The sequence below is a fragment of the Nerophis ophidion genome, linkage group LG25 (genome assembly GCF_033978795.1).
Source record: "Nerophis ophidion isolate RoL-2023_Sa linkage group LG25, RoL_Noph_v1.0, whole genome shotgun sequence".
Taxonomy (NCBI): domain Eukaryota; kingdom Metazoa; phylum Chordata; class Actinopteri; order Syngnathiformes; family Syngnathidae; genus Nerophis; species Nerophis ophidion.
This window is the reverse complement of record NC_084635.1, coordinates 19,835,294-19,853,214: the sequence shown is the minus strand read 5'-3', so window position 1 is coordinate 19,853,214 and position 17,921 is coordinate 19,835,294. Positions and strand designations below refer to the sequence as shown.

Sequence of the window (17,921 nt, the reverse complement as noted above, 5' to 3'; positions counted from 1 at the left end):
GGTGCACCTGTCAAGGAAAATGAGAAAACTACATAAATAACATCCTGTAATTTGATTTTGATATTATTGTTTTAACTTGATAGATTGAAAATTAAAACCAATGAGTTAACTGATGAACCCATCCATCCATCCATTTTCTACCGCTTATTCCCTTTCGGGGTCGCAGGGGGCGCTGGCGCCTATCTCAGCTACAATCGGGCGGAAGGCAGGGTACGCCCTGGACAAGTCGCCACCTCATCGCAGGGCCAACACAGATAGACAGACAACATTCACACTCACATTCACACACTAGGGCCAATTTAGTGTTGCCAATCAACCTATCCCCAGGTGCATGTCTTTGGAAGTGGGAGGAAGCCGTAGTACCCGGAGGGAACCCACGCATTCACGGGGAGAACATGCAAACTCCACACAGAAAGATCCCGAGCCTGGATTTGAACCCAGGACTGCAGGAACTTCGTATTGTGAGGCAGACGCACTAACCCCCTGCCACATTATCACATATTTTATTCAGAAACTACAAATAGCAAAAAAGTACTTACATGTACTGTAAGTGTAAAAAAAAAAAACAATTTCAAAATGTGCTTGTTCTATTTTTAAACAAAGAAAACAATCTGAATTTGTCTTTATTTTTAAGTTATTGTGTCGCGATTTTAACAGTCTTGCCCACTTGGAAGTAGATTTGTCACCATGTGGCCCCAGATCTAAAATGAGTTTCACACCCCTGGCTTACAGTGTCAATAAACATGCCGATCATGCAGTACTTCTTTACTCCTTCAGAGGAAGACACCTGTACCAAAGTCCCTGCAAACACTCCCTGAGGCATACTTGACAACCTTAAGACCTCCGAATTCGGGAGCTGGGGGTCGGGGGTGTTGAGGTGGGGTTGTTGATGGTATGTAGGGGGGGGTGGGGGGGTATATTTTCAAGTATTTCTTATATATATATATATATATATATATATATATATATATATATATATATATATATATATATATATATATATATATATATGTATATATATATATATATATATATATGTATATATATATATATATATATATATATATATATATATATATATATATATATATATATATATATATATATATATATATATATATATAAATAATCCATTAATGAATGAGTATGTCCGTTCGGCCATTGTGTTCAATGGAAAAGTCTGATTTACAAAATTTGCAGTCAGCATAGCCCTTCCTCTTTGAGCTGTCCTGGATGAAATGACATTATTTTTTCCAACCATTTTGGAACTTGCAAGCGTACTTCTTCTTCTTACTCGTCGTTGGTATGTCTCTTCTTCATTCTTCTGCTTCGTCTCTGTTACGTTTTTGGACATTACTACTCGCTGTATTTTTGAAGCAATGCATGCTGGGAATTCGGATGTTGTGTGTCAGTGTATTAACGTGCTGGCTGGAATAAACACACACAGAAATAGCTCCATGCCCGCCTATTTGATGGGTTATATATAAACCTATGGATAACGGAGACATATATAATAGACTCATTTTCAGGTGAGAGAGGACGCTAAAGGCAGTGCGTTTAAGGCACGCCCACAATTTTGTTGTCCGGGTGGAAATCGGGAGAATGGTTGCCCCGGGAGATTTTCGGGAGAGGCACTGAAATTTGGGAGTCTCCCAGGAAAATCGGGAGGGTTGGCAAATATGCCCTTGGAGGGAAAAAAAGCACAGGCTGCAACACATAGAACCTCAACACCTGAAATACCAGCATGGTTACAACGCTGCCCCAAAAGTCCTTGGTTTTCCGCGGCGTCCAAAAAGTGCATAAAGCCAGCCGGAGACAGGGTCAGGCCAGCCATGAGTTTTCTTACTGGGCCATCAATAATGGGCCGATGGAAGGGCGACTGTTTACTTATCATGCATTTATATTTTTGCTGCACCTTGTCACGGAGTGTGTATTATAACTCTTCAAGTCAGGCCCAAGGACATGCTGCTGCCGACGAATGAGACACACTTGACAACCAAAACAGCTTATAAAACGTCAAATAATAAATGACAATTTTAGAGTAAATGTATTGCTAGTCCTTTTCTCCTATGTCACTATTAATAGGATACAGAGGAAAGTGTTACCCTGTCCTTTTACCGTTCTGTTTTTAATCTGTCTGGCACTTTGGGGCAGTAGTGGCTGTTGTCCTATATAAATACATTAACCTTGACAAGACCTAGGGCAAATCTACTGGTTCAGATTGTCAAATCCACATTTTATTCAGTCTTTCTCACCGCCAGGTATGTGCAACCTACATCTAAATATACATAAATAAAATTTAAAAAAAAAGGTGTTATAGGTATCGATCTTGAGAAGCAAAAGGCTATCGGTATCAGCTTGAAAAAAATATTGGCAATCCCTCATTGTTTTTACTTTGTTTTGCATTGCTTGATTCCCAAATAGACATCATTTGTTGGATGTCAAGAAACTAATATAGTGTAACAGTAATCTCAGGGCGTTCAATCGTTTGCAACTGGACTGCTTAGTTTGTCTTGGGAGACATTTCTATGCTTCATCAGTTTGTGCTCATAAATGTTTTTTTAATTGTTATTTAACTTAATTCAACCAGGAAAAAAATCCCACTGGGATTAATACTTTCAAGGGAGTCCTGGCCAAGAGGCAGCAGAGTTACAAATAAAATGACATCTACATTAAACATTAAAATGACAGGATGGACATAAAGCGAAACTGTTTCAGATAACCGAGGCTCCTTCAAAAGCTCTCAGTTTAGATTTGAAAGCATTTAAGGATAAAAATTCGGTCAGCTTCCAGTCTCTTTGTAGCATGTTCCAAGCACGAGAAGTTGCATAGACAAAAGCTTTTTCCCCCAGCTCAGTGCGAGGAAAAGGGACGGAGAGCAACAAATAGCTGATCGTTGGATTTCAGTGCATAAGAGTTCGTACTTCTCTGTGAAATCAACGCACAAATGCATTAGGGCAATAGTCCCAGAAGAGCCTTGTAATTAAAAATGGACCAATGACAATGTTTCCTAATGGACAGAGAAGGCCATCCCAATCGAGAGTACAAGTCACAGTGTTTTTTTATTTATTATTTAGCCTTTATTTAACAAGATAAAATCCCATTGAGATCAAAGATCTCTTTTCCAAGGGAGACCTGGCCAAGAGGGCAGCAGCAAGGTTACATTAAAAACAGTAAACAACACATAAAACATAACATTTACAACAATAACACTTGCTCATATGACGTATGTTCATACAGACAGGGTAGACTGCAGTCCTTTCACAGAAGCTTTAAACTCATTTAATGTAACAAGGGTTTGAAGTTGAATATTCGATTGTAGGTTATTCCAAGCCTTCGGTGCTGAAAACCTAAATGCTTTCTTGCCCAGTTCAGTTCATACTTTGGGGATGACAAATTGAAGAACATTCATTGAACGGAGATTGTGACTTCTTTGTTTTTTTGTTAAAAGACAAGACAGATAAGATGGAGTGATACAAAGAATGGTTTTGTAGATGAAAACATACCAATGATTGAGGCGTCGAGCACATAGAGATGTCCAATTAACCATTGAGTATAACACACAATGGTGAGTAAGGGGAGCGCAGTTGGTGAGCGGTGGGTCATGGCTCTACAGTTTGTGATGAACTTCACAGAAGCACAGTCCACCATCTGAAGACAGGAATGGGTAGAATTTATATTAATCAATCAATCAATCAATGTTTACTTATATAGCCCTAAATCACTAGTGTCTCAAAGGGCTGCACAAACCACTACGACATCCTCGGTAGGCCCACATAAGGGCAAGGAAAACTCACACCCAGTGGGACGTCGGTGACAATGATGACTATGAGAACCTTGGAGAGGAGGAAAGCAATGGATGTCGAGCGGGTCTAACATGATACTGTGAAAGTTCAATCCATAATGGATCCAACACAGTCGCGAGAGTCCAGTCCAAAGCGGATCCAACACATTAAAAAGATCACCATAATCTAGCAATTACATCTGTCAGATCTAGTCCAACCAAGCAGTCCAGTTGCGAACGATTGAACGCCCTTAGATGACAACGACCTGGATGAATGAGAACCTTCATAGATAAGTAAGTGTAACGGTGGTTCTCCTGTGCAGTCGAGCCCTAGACACGCCAGGACACAAACCAGCACAACGTGCCAATGAACTGAAAACTCCTGTTGGAGTGAGGTTCACCCATCACATTACAGCCACGGTTGCTGACATCGGTTACAGCAGAACTGAACTTGTTCTTTTAAATCTCCTGCAATATTTTCTACAGTTAATCACTTGTTGATGAGTTCTTTTGTGCTGTGTTGCAGTTCCAGCACCTCCCTCGCTCTTCACCAAAGTGGTGAACAGCAGCGTGGTGCAAGCAGTGTGGGAAGCTTCCACCAAGATGGGTCCACACCAAGGCTTCAGACTCTATTACAGAAGGGCCCATACAGCAGTATTTACTGGACCCATCGTCTTGCCACGCAACGCCTCCCAGTACAACATCACTCAGCTGGGTGAGATGTTTCATGGTTCTGGAGAAACATATAATGGTATTGTTTTGTCATAATGACGGTGCATGAACCACTTACAGTAGATACATGGGGTGTGGGGAAAAAATCGATTCAAATATGAATCGAATTTAATATGTTGTGCGATTCAGAATCGATTCTCATTTATAAAAAATCAATTTTTTTATGATTATTTTTTTTTTTTTATCAATCCTACAAACCAATACAAAGCAATACCATAACAATGCAATCCAATTCCAAAACCAAACCTGACCCAGCAACACTCAGAACTGCAATAAACAGAGCAATTGAGGAGACACAAACACGACACAGAACAAACCAAAAGTAGTGAAACAAAAATGAATATTATCAACAACAGTTTCAATATTATTTATAATTTCAACATAGCAGTGATTAAAAATCCCTCATTGACATTATCTTTAGACATTTATAAAAATAAAAAAAGAACAATAGTGTCACAGTGGCTTACACTTGCATCGCATCTCATAAGCTTGACAACACACTGAGTCTAATATTTTCAAAAAGATAAAATAAGTCATATTTTTGGTTCGTTTAATAGTTAAAACAAATTTACATTATTGCAATCAGTTGATAAAACATTGTCCTTTACAATTATAAAATATATATTTTTTTTTAAATCTACTACTCTGCTAGCATGTCAGCAGACTGGGGTAGATCCTGCTGAAATCCTATGTATTGAATGAATACAGAATAGTTTTGAATCGGAAAAATATCGTTTTTGAATCGAGAATCGAATCGATTCGAAAAAAATCGATATATTATCGAATCGTGACCCCAAGAATCGATATTGAATCGAATCTTGGGACACCCAAAGAGTCGCAACGTATACTTTATACTGTATTACAAACAATTTAAGTACAAAATTACATATTTTAAAATATGTGAATACTTAAATATCATATGTTTTATGATTTCAAAGCAAGTCAATGTGCATATAAAAATGTATAATAAAATGCATTGGCAATTGTGTAATAATATCCTGAGAAGAATATACATCAATATTCATATATTATTCAATGTTACTAGCAATACTCTGAATAAAACCAGTTTGATAACCCTAATGTACACACAGTAAACATGGTGACAACCGGCATATACCAAAATCCTCATTTATTTAGCGCAGTTCAGCTCAGTTTCAGTTTATTTGGAACATGCATACGATACAACGTAATGCATCACATATTCCCAGTATTTTCATGACAGCACGTCCAAAAAGGAGTAGGAAGAAGCAGAGTTTATTTAATCCAACCCCTTTTCATATCACAGAGAACAAAACAATGGGATAAAAGTGATGTTTTTAACAGAACAGTGAATAAATAAATAATGCATAAATAAATATATCGTGAGTAAACAAATATTACATACATAAATAATCATTATCTCGTTTTTTTTAAAGGTTCAAGATGTTCATCACGATTGCTCTTTATTGTACTTTGTCAACACTTGCAGTTTGAACAGTCTCTTAAACTGAATCGTATCAGTGCTTTGTTTGATTTCCTTGCTTAATCCATTCCATAATTTAACTCTGTATACTGATATTCTCAAGGTCTTAAGTGTTGTATGTGCCTACAAATGTTTTAAATTAGTTTTACCCTCTAAAGTTCTATTTCTCCTCTTTTGTTGAGAAGAATTGTTGTACGTTCTTGGGTAGCAGGTTATAGTTTCCTTTATACATAATTTTAGCTGTTTGCAAATGCACCAAGTCGTTGAATTTCAACATTTTTGATTCAATAAATTCAAACTTTGTATGTTCTCTGCACCACTTTTGCATTTATCTATTGTACAGTCTTCATAGTTAACCAGCAACACAATCACTAATAGTACACACAATTTCATGGCTTGCGCATGCTATTTCGCGTTTGTTATTTGGATCTTAGTAGGTCGGGCCATTTGTTCGCAGTTTTACAAATTAATCATTCATGAGTCACTGAACTGTTAAGCTTTCAATGATGACATGGATTAAACAAGAACTAGAAGTTAGTCCGACACACAGTAAAAAAAAAAAAAAAATCATTATTTAGTTAAGGTTTTTAGTAAATAACTGTTTAAGACAGGGGTCGGCAACCTAAAATGTTGAAAGAGCCAAATTGGACCAAAAATACAAAAACAAATATGTCTGGAGCCGCAAAAAATAAAAGCCATATTACATACAGATAGTGTGTCATGAGATATAAATTGAATTAAGATGACTTAAAGGAAACCAAATGAGCTCAAATATAGCTACAAATGAGGCATAGTAATGCAATATGTACATATAGCTAGCCTAAATAGCATGTTAGCATCGATTAGCTTGCAGTCATGCAGTGACCAAATATGTCTGATTAGCACTTCACATAAGTCAATAACGTAAACAAAACTCACCTTGGTGTATTCATGCACGGCGTTAAAAGTTTGGTGGAAAAAATGAGACGGAAAAAGAGGTGGCAAAAAACACGTCTTAGAAAGTCGGAGAAAGTTGTACATGTAAACAAACTAGTGTGAGTTCAAGGACCGCCAAAAATAGTAAGACAAAACGGCGCTCACCAAATACTCGAATCAGTGAGGCATGTTTAATAAAAACAGTGTGCTTTATAAGAATTAGGGAAGTTTGTATCATGTTTGTCCTCCTACAGAAACTATAATAAAACAAAAAAAATATATATTTTTTTCCCGTCATCTTTTTACATTTTTCATACATTTTTGAAAAAGCTCCAGAGAGCCACTAGGGCGGCGCTAAAAAGACGCATATGGCTCTAGAACCGCGGGTTGCCGACCCCCGATGTAAACAAACTAGGGTGACTTCAAGGACTGCCAAAAATAGTAGGACAAAACGGCGCTCGCCTAATACTCGAATCAGTGAGGCATGTTTATTACAAACAGTGTGCTTTATAAAAATTTGAGAGATTCGTGTCATGTTTGTCCTCCTACAGAAACTGTAATAAAATAAAAAATATATTTTCTATATTTTTTTCCCCTCATCTTTTTCCATTTTTCATACATTTTTGAAAAAGCTCCAGAGAGCCACTAGGGCGGCGCTAAAAAGCTGCATGTGGCTTTAGAGCCGCGGGTTGCCGACCCCTGATGTAAACAAACTAGGGTGAGTTCAAGGACCGCCAGAAATAGTAGGACAAAACGGCGCTCGCCAAATACTCGAATCAGTGAGGCATGTTTATTAAAAACAGTGTGCTTTGTAACAATTAGGGAGGTTCGTGTCATGTTTGTCCTCCTACAGAAACTATAATAAAACAAAAAATATATTTTTTATATTTTTTCCCCCTCATCTTTTTCCATTTTTCATACATTTTTGAAAAAGCTCCAGAGAGCCACTAGGGCGGCGCTAAAAAGCCGTAGAGCCGTGGGTTGCCGACCCCCGATGTAAACAAACTAGGGTGAGTTCAAGGACCGCCAAAAATAGTAGGACAAAACGGCACTCGCCAAATACTCGAATCAGTGAGGCATGTTTATTAAGAACAGTGTGCTTTATAACAATCAGGGAGGTTTGTGTCATGTTTGTCCTCCTACAGAAACTATAATAAAACAGAAAATATATTTTTCATATTTTTTTCCCCCTCATCTTTTTCCATTTTTCATTTTTTTAAAAAGCTCCAGAGAGCCACTAGGGCGGCGATAAAGACCCGTAGAGCCGCGGGTTGCCGACCCCCAATGTAAACAAACTAGGGTGAGTTCAAGGACCGCCAAAAATAGTAGGACAAAACGGCGCTCGCCAAATACTGGAATCATTTAGGCATGTTTATTAAAAACAGTCTGCTTTATAACAATTAGGGAGGTTCGTGTCATGTTCGTCCTCCTCCAGAAACTATAATAAAACGAAAAATATGTTTTTTTATATTTTCTTCCACTCATTTTTTTTCCATTTTTCATACATTTTTGAAAAAGTTCCAGAGAGCTCTAGAGCTGCATGTTGCCGACCCCCGGTTTAAGATAATGTGCTTACCCTTGTCTGTGTCCAGATCCCTCACTGGTCTACGAGATTAATCTGCTGGCCTACAACCAACACGGAGATGGCAACGCCACCATGCGCTTTGTTTCACTTCGGGATGCTTTGGAGAAATCTGGTAGTTACCTGAAACAAACACAAGCACCCACTTATACCAACACTGGATCATCACCCAGTTGTCTTTTCTAGTCTTGTCTGAACTTTTAAGTGTCCTGTCTTCCCAGTTCTGGACGCCTCATGCGACTGTGTGCAAGACGAGCAAAGCAAAACGTCAACTACTGGCATCATAATTGGTATTCACATCGGAGTCACCTGTATCATCTTCTGCGTTCTCTTCCTTGTCTTCAGCTACCGCGGAAGGTGTGTTTGCATGAACAGCCTGCCAATAACCCCCTGTTAGGGGTAAATGTTGGTTTGTCAGGTGTGCAGTTGACTGATGTGTGTGTTCTTGGGGTCCTCAGGTTGATGATGTGTAAGGCAGTTCAGGCAACCCCTCCGGCGGCACACAACCCAGCACTGGAGTCCTCCACCTTTTCCCAGGGGGCCTCTGGCCTGAACTCGGCCACCAGGAGGGAAATGGAGGTCAATGGCAGCACAGGAGGTAACAAAGTGGTTGACAGGAATGAGCTGGAGAGACTTTTCCCTCAACCCAACACACAAGACACACGCAAGGTGAGTACCACCGCAGAAAGAACAAGGCTTCAGAGTTTTAGTCCATTTATTGGAACATGGGGCATGTGTTTGATCTATGGACGTGCTTTATCTTTAACTATTTTTATTGTACTTAGCCACGCATGGTGTATAATACAGTGGAACCTCGATTTACGAAATTAATTGGTTCTTTGACATGGTATGTAAACCGAAAAGTTTGTATGGAGAAGCAGAGATCCCCATAATTGGTTCTTGCCTCGACAAATGTCCCTATTTTAATAAAAAACAGCACACTTTAAAGACACCATAATGTGTGTGTGTATATATATGTATGTATTTGTGGGAAAAATCACAAGACTACTTCATCTCTACAGAACTGTTTCATGAGGGGCTCCCTCAATCATAAAATCTCCTGACGATTGAGGGAACCCCTCATGAAACAGTTTTGTAGAGATGAAGTAGTCTTGGGATTTTTCCCACAAATACATATTGCGCTCTACCACAGTATCGAGCACTATTCTCTGGATAATCCAATTAAGGCATATATGTATATATATATATATATATATATATATATATATATATATATATATATATATATATATATATATATATATATATATATGTTATACTGTATACTAGGGCTGGGCAATATGGCCTTTTTTTAATATTTCAATATTTTTAGGCCATATCACGATACACGATATATATCTCGATATTTTGCCTTAGCCTTGAATGAACACTTGATACATATAATCACAGCATTATGATGATTCTATGTGTCTACATTAAAACATTCTTCTTCATACTGCGTTAATATATGCTCATTTTAAACTTTCATGCAGAGAGGGAAATCCCAACTAAGTCAATTGACCAAAACTGTATTTATTAAACAGTTATTAAGCAGTGGCACAAACATTCATGTCATTTCCAAAACAGAAAGTGCAAGATTGTCAGAGACATTTTAAAACTAGCTGTTAGTGCACTTGTGTGCATGATGTCACTAAGACGACATATCAAAACAACACTAAATTAAAGTGCACTTTTTGTACAGAATGCCACTACAATAGTTAAAAACAAATAAAGTGCACTTTTGTGCATGATGTCACACAAGACATTTCAATAACTGTCCAATAAAAATGAGCTGCATAATAGGAAATCAAATAGTGTTCATCCTTCGCTATGTGGTAGGTTTCCGCGGACGTTATCTCCTTTTCCATCCATCCATCTTCTTCCGCTTATCCGAGGTCGGGTCGCGGGGGCAACAGCCTAAGCAGGGAAACCCAGACTTCCCTTTCCCCAGCCACTTCGTGTAGCTCTTCCCGGGGAATCCCGAGGCGTTCCCAGGCCAGCCGGGAGACATAGTCTTCCCAACGTGTCCTGGGTCTTCCCCGTGGCCTCCTACCTATCTCCTTTTGTTGTTGACTATTTTTTTCATACGGTGTTGATCTGGAAATGTTTGCCTCAGCATTTTGATGGTGTGGGCATGTGGCACCGAATGGAGATGTTGACATGTGAAGTAAACACTCTTCATTCTTTAGCAGGTGACTTTTCAAATGATGCTACAAGTTAGCAGTAATCCTACTTTTTGTAGCAACGCTTTTGCCCCACACTTGACAAATTACGGTTGTCAAGTCTTGAAGCCAAACCACCGCCAGACGATGGACCCTCTGCTGTTTTTCTTAGGAATTAATTATTCCTTCATTCGCACTTTTTTTCTCTCGTTTTACCACTCACACGGCTCCGGTAGCATCACAGCTAACACTACCCGTGCTGCTACCTCTCCACTCCCCGAGGGCGTATATGTATGTGACGTATGACGTGGCAGTATGTGACATATGTAAGAAGATGCGCTTGCTGTCTGTGAGAAAGAGAGACAAGAAAGAGTGGGAAAAGCCTGTAGTGTAATGCCAGCAGCTAAAAGCAACTGCGTGAGAACGTATACTCGAATATCACTATATAATCATTTTCTATATTGCACAGAGACAAACCTGCGATATATCGTGTATATCGATATATCGCCCAGCCCTACTGTATACCAGTGTTTTTCAACCACTAGTGTACCGTGAGACATTTTTTGATGTGCCGTGGTAGATTATGTAATTTCACATAAACATTTTTTGAAAACCAGTAATTATAATATGCAAATAATGTGACGTTGATGAGTGTCTGTGCTGTTTAGAGCGCGGCACAGTAACTGTGTAATACTCTTCCATATCAGTAGGTGGCAGCAGGTAGTTAATTGCTTTGTGGATGTCGAAAACATGGTTTGTCATGATCACAATATGCAGACGACAGTGGGAGACAGCGTGCGGGTAAAAAGGTCTATAATGCTTAAACCAAAAATAAACAAAAGGCGAGTGCCGCTAAGAAAAAGCATTAAAGCTTAGGGATTGCTATGCAAAACAAAACTAAAACTGAACTGGCTGCAAAGTAAACAAAAACACAAGTCTGGACGACAGCAAAGACTTACAGAGTGTGGAGCAGCAGACGGCGTCCACAAAGTACATCCATCCATGACATGACAATCAACAACAAAATAGGAACGCAAGACAAGAATTAAAACACTACATACAGCAGGGGTAGGGAACCTATGGCTCTAGAGCCAGATGTGGCTCTTTTGATGACTGCATCTGGCTCTCGGATAAATCTGAGGTGGCATTGCTTAACACGATAAGTAATTAATAATTCCACTTGTAATCACAGTGTTAAAAATAACATTCAAAATATAAAACATTCTCATGCTTTTTTATGTTCAAGAAGTTGCGTTAATGGTAAGAAGTAATTTATTTATTATTGGTTAGTGTGGGGCTTGCCCTCCTGGGGGTTTGTTTTAGGGTTACAATATTATTTTATTTTATTTTTCTCTCAGTTGCTTTCCAGCAATTGTCTTTTTCTCTTTCGTCCTCACTTGCGCTCTGGCTCCAGCCTCAATCCCGTCTCTCCTCCTGGCTGCTGCTTATAACAGAGCGACAGGTGGTTAGATAACTAGGCCCAGGTGGGCCATCTACGCACCTGTCGCTGATTTCGAGGCCGGTCCTGGCAACATCCCGCCTTTCTGCAGGCCCGCAGGCCACGCCCCCTCCACAGTTAACTTCAGAATAACAATGTTAATACAAAGAATAAGAGACCTATTATACTCTGGAAATGTTGGTCTTACTTGAAAATGCACGTGTTCAGTTGTGTTCAGTGTTAAAAAATATATTATATGGCTCTTAGGGAAATACATTTTAAAATATTTGGCTTCTTGGCTCTCTCAGCCAAAAAGGTTCCCGACCCCTGACATACAGGAAAACACCAAAAAACTCAAAATAAGTCACGGTTAACAGGTCATGACAGGAGACCTACTTTGAGACGAGCAATAGTAATGCATGGTTTGAATTTATATCCAACAATTGCGAGAACAACTTTTTATTGTCAATATCGGCTGATCAGTTTCATTTTTTTATGATTTCTGCTGGTGGCGTGTCTTTGGATTTTTTTCAATGAAACAAATATGCCTTGGCTCAAAAAAGGTTGAAAAACACTGTTCTATATAGCAGTGTTTCTCAACATGTTTTCAGTGATGTACCCCCAGTGAACATTTTTTTAATTCAAGTACCCCCTAATCAGAGCAAAGCATTTTTGGTTGAAAAAAAGAGATGAAAAAGTAAAATACAGCACTATGTCATCAGTTTCTGATTTATTAAATTGTATAACAATGCAAAATATTGCTCATTTTTTGTGATCTTTCTTGAACTATTTGGAAAAAGAAGATATGAAAATAACTAAAAACTTGTTGAAAAATAAACAAGTGATTCAATCATAAATAAAGATTTCTACACATAGAAGTAATCATCAACTTAAAGTGCCCTCTTTGGGGATTGTAATAGAGATCCATCTGGATTCATGAACTTAATTCTAAACATTTCTACACAAAAAAATATCTATGGAACATGTCCACAAAAAATCTAGCGGTCAACACTGAATATTGCATTGTTGCATTTCTTTTCACAGTTTATGATTCATATTTTGTTGAAGTATTATTCAATAAATATATTTATAGAGGACTTTTGAATTGTTGCTATTTTTTAGAATATTTAAAAAAAAATCTCACATACCCCTTGGCATACCTTCAAGTACCCCCAGGGGTACGCGTACCCCCATTGAGAACCACTGGTCTAAAACACAAATGTCCAGAGTAGAGGACACTGATAGAACGCAAATTAATCATACATGAACTGTAATAAGTATAATTGTATTTCTGTGCATGTATTTTCAGGCTGACTCAACCGTGGTGTCATACTCACCTGATGACACCCAGCTGTCCACAATAGCGCTCGACGAATTCACTGTCGAGCGGGACACAGACACGCAGTTCCTGGAGTCTCCCGCAACACGAACGGGTCCACAGAACCAAGGCTAATCAGCGTACGAAGGCCAATCCACACGCCCCCGTGTCCGCAGTGTCCACTCAGTTTCGTTCTCACTCAGGTTGTTCTTTCAAAGTAGTTTGCATTTTTGTGCAACGATTTGTATTCGTAAGTTAAAGGAGTTGTAGGGAGTTTAGGACTGGTTTCAGGAAAGTTGTGTTTAGCCAGGCTGACCAGTTTAGTGTTCTCGGACTGTCACTATTCGGTCCTTTGTTGATTTTCTGGTGTTAGGCAGCACACAGAAGAGCCAAAATGTCCTTGTTATACAAAGATGATTTCATGTTTAAGTTTATATATTTACATACTGTATATCTTTATCATCTCTGTGTCAAAGTGGTTCTAAGTTATTGGTCTTATCGCTACTTTCCTGTGGATGTCAAAGATGCCTGCTGCCTGCTCTAACATACCAACGATTCCATCTCAGAAGACCTAAGCCTTTTTCAAGGGACTCGGCGTGTTCTGTCTCAGGACTTTTGGGTTATTCAGTCGGGAATTCTGGGCCTTCATGCAAGCGATTGTGTGAAGCTTGTTGTTCAACAAACACCTACCTCAGCCGGAATGAATGTGTTGTGGGAAGCCTTTAGGGAGCTTCCACTGTGTTTTCACTTACTGTACATGCGGAGGAACTGATGGGTCCGAATTACAAGATCAGGTGCCGCACTACCTCAGATGTCAAAAAAAAAATCGTCTCTCCTAAGCTCCTCTCGTGCTTGTCAAGGCAAAAAAAACGGCGAGTATCCAACATGAAGCACTTCCAAATGCTGAATTTAATGTTCTACCTCAAAAATAACATTTTAATGTTGTCATTGTTCTAGTTGTTGTTTGTTGCATAATGAAAACATTGTCATTCTCTATTTGGTTTGAGGAATTTGATATTTGTAACTACGATGTTGTCTAGTACCACATGCAGGATTATATCGTGTTTGCGTGTAAGTGTATTAGGGCCACGCTGAAAAGAGAAAAGTGAGTTATGAGTTTAAACTTTAAAGGGAAAATATTACCAGAACAATGATTGGATTTTACAAGAATAAATTAGCTTCTGCCTCACAATACGAACGTCCTGAGTAATCCTGAGTTCAATCCCGGGCTCGGGATCTTTCTGTGTGGAGTTTGCATGTTTTCCCCGTGACTGCGTGGATTCCCTCCAGGTACTCCGGCTTTCTCCCACTTCCAAAGACATGCACCTGGGGATAGGTTGATTGGCAACACTAAATTGGCCCTAGTGTGAATGTGAGTGTGAATGTTGTCTGTCTATCTGGGTTGGCTCTGGGATGAGTTGGCAACTTGTCCAGTGTGTACCCCGCCTTCTGCCCGATTGTAGCTGAGATAGGCTCCAGCGCCCCCCGCCACTCCGAAGGGAATAAGCGGTAGAATATGGATGGATGGATAAGAGAAGCCTACCCTTGACCCCTGACCTAGCGCAGTAGAATAGGTGTGGTCGTGGGGGAAACATGCCAAATTGAGTGTTTTGTCCAAGAGGAGAAGCATACAGATTTACCCTGTCCTAATTACCGTATTTTTCGGATTATTTGTCGCTCCAAAGTATACGTCACACCTGCCGAAAATGCATAATAAAGAAGAAATTGGGGGAAATTTATTTGATAAAATCCAACACCAAGATCAGACATTTGAAAGGCAATTTAAAATAAATAAAGAATAGTGAACATCAGGCTGAATAAGTGTACGTTATATGAGGCATAAATAACCAACTGAGAAGGTGCCTGGTATGTTAACGTAACATATTATGGTAAGAGTCATTCAAATAACTATAACATATAGAACATGCTATACGTTTACCAAACAATCTGTCACTCCTAATCGTGACATCCCATGAAATCTTCTTCCTCGATGTCGCTTCTAAACAACTCTGCCAACTCCAAACGTATGTGCCGTTTCCTCTTGTCATTTTCTGCTGCATATTTCACTACGTCCAGCTTGTAATCTGCAGTACATGATTTCCTTTTCGGTGCCATTTTTGTTCAGCACTTCTCAGTTTTTATAAGTTACCGCGAACGTTGAAATGATCCATTTTAATAGCTACGGCAGTAGCATATAGCATATAGCAGTTAGCATTCCATGACCCACAATGCACTTCTGCCATGACCCTCCCCCGCCGAATTCTTATTGGTTGAAGTATGTGCAAGGATTGCTGACATTTTCTTCATCTCTTCCGCGAATGAGATAAATAATATTATTTGATATTTTACGGTAATGTGTTAATAATTTCGCACACAAGTCGCTCCGGAGTATAAGTCGCACCCCTGGCCAAACTATGAAAAAAACTGCGACTTATAGTCTGAAAAATACGGTATTATTTTTTAAAATCAGGTTAATCTCACTTTTGGAATTTGATGAATAAATGCATTAAAATTACTTGCTTTATTTTAATAAATTAATATAAGCTAACATTTTAGCCCGAATGCAATGTCATTGTCAGAATGCCACGCACTTGAATGCACCTCATTTATATTCTCAAACCCCAGCGACACTTTGTACTAAATGTATATGTAAAGTGTAATCATTGACCCGATCCCTAACCGTATAACAAGCCGCTCCACCTTTCTACAGTTAAATTACAGGAAAATAAACTGCCTGTTATACTCTTGACAACACTACTCTTAACTCATCTTGAGATTTTTTTTTTTAACTCAATTTCTTTGTAAAAGCAGGAGCGGGCCCTTTTAAGATATAAAGTCTACAAAAGAGGAAATATGTATCATTCCACCAGTTAAATTACATTAAAATTCCCTTTTGTTTTTGACCGATTCAAAACAAGGACTGGATTTTTAGCAGTCACCCTTTATTCTCGTAACTCCACTTTTTTTTCTTTTTAGCGTGGCCAAATACTAATAGCGTTCCATTTGAAAATTGTTTTTATCATTATTATGTTTGTTTTAATTGTACTTTTGGGGGACGAAAAAAAAAAACATTCTGCATTGAAAATAACATTATCCAGACTATTTCCTGCTAAATGAGCTGTGCTACTGCTCATTTGGTTGAAAGGCAAAATGACACAAATGTGTGGTAGGATTGATTGAGTGTTGTGTGTGTGTCAAAAAGAAAAAACATTTTCATGAGTTTTAATGAATTTTCATGTATTAGATTTCAACACAAGCACAAATCTGAACTGGCAAGAAATATTACACGTTCACTGGCAATGTCCAGTGTTTTGGTCGATCATTGACGCGTCTCTTGCTGAGGGTGAGATGAGAAGGTTGATGTTACTTCACAGATCTAATTGGGAAGACGAGTAGGTGTGAAGTACTAGTTTTCCCGCCTGTGCAAGGGGATATATTGTAATAAATCCTGTCAATGTTCTGCAGGTATCTGCACTGTAAAGAAGAGCTGTCAAAATATAACATACAAAGACAGCATTTCAGGAAAACAACTAAAAACAAGTTCAATTAAATAGCTGCACGGACAGTTAATTTTACTTGGTTTAACATCCTAAATTAGGTTTTATGTGTGTAGAAATTGGCAGGACTGTCATGTCTTGTGATCATGTTTTCTTTAGTTATATTCTGTTTGTTTTTGACTCCATTAGTTCCTGTTTTTGCGCACCCTGGTTTGTTTTAGTTTCCATGACAACTCATTAGGTTCACCTGTACTCATTTGGACTCACGCACCTGTGTTAATCATGTCACTATTTTTTAAGCTTGTAGTTGCCAGGCAGTCGGCCTGGCCTCATTGTTCTTTTCACACTCCGTTCATGCTTGATTCATGCTGCATGATTAAATCATGTTTTTACCTACACGCCATGTCCTGAGTAGTCCGTCTGCCTTCCTGGGAGAACGACCCTGCAGCAAGCTGCACCCCCCCCCCATCTTGACAGAATCTGTCAACGACAACAAACAATAACGCCAGGCCGACTGCCTGGCAACCACAAGCTTAAATAGTAGTGACATGATTAACACAGGTGCGTGAGTCCTAAACAAATCAGGTGCCTGAGTCCAAATGAGTACAGGTGAAACTAATGAGTTGTTATGGAAACTAAAAGAAACCAGGGTGCGCAAAAACAGGAACTAATGGAGTCAAAAACAAACAGAATGTAACTAAACAAAACATTGATCACAAGACATGACAAGGACTTTGTATTTTATTCTAAAAACGAGCATTATTTAACGTGATTCTTAAATTAAGCATCCCTGAGATGTTTTGCAGAATCATTAAACAATATTTTCTATGTGGGGTGGGGGTTGGGGGAACCAAACTGTCTAAAATGAATAATTATTTTCTCAATTGAAAAATTTTGACAAAAATATTATTATATTAATATATTATTATATATATTATATTCATAGTAAAAAATAACATAAGTCGATGACAAAATATAAGTTAATTTCTCTTAAAACTAGGGACATGTCTTAAAATATTTGTTTTAATCTT

The 17,921-nt window shown here is 38.6% G+C and overlaps 1 protein-coding gene across 1 annotated transcript in view; it reads left to right on the top strand.

The window, feature by feature from the left end:
- igdcc3 (immunoglobulin superfamily, DCC subclass, member 3) overlaps positions 1 to 17,155 on the top strand; it is a 287,501-nt gene extending 270,346 nt beyond the window's left edge. Inside the window, exons 10-14 of the mRNA XM_061887046.1 lie at positions 4,311 to 4,499; positions 8,486 to 8,590; positions 8,697 to 8,832; positions 8,934 to 9,144; positions 13,385 to 17,155. Coding sequence (XP_061743030.1) covers positions 4,311 to 4,499; positions 8,486 to 8,590; positions 8,697 to 8,832; positions 8,934 to 9,144; positions 13,385 to 13,528 — 785 coding nt within the window. The 3' untranslated portion in view covers positions 13,529 to 17,155. The remainder of the gene's footprint in view (positions 1 to 4,310; positions 4,500 to 8,485; positions 8,591 to 8,696; positions 8,833 to 8,933; positions 9,145 to 13,384) is intronic.
- The last annotated feature ends 766 nt before the right edge of the window (positions 17,156 to 17,921 follow it).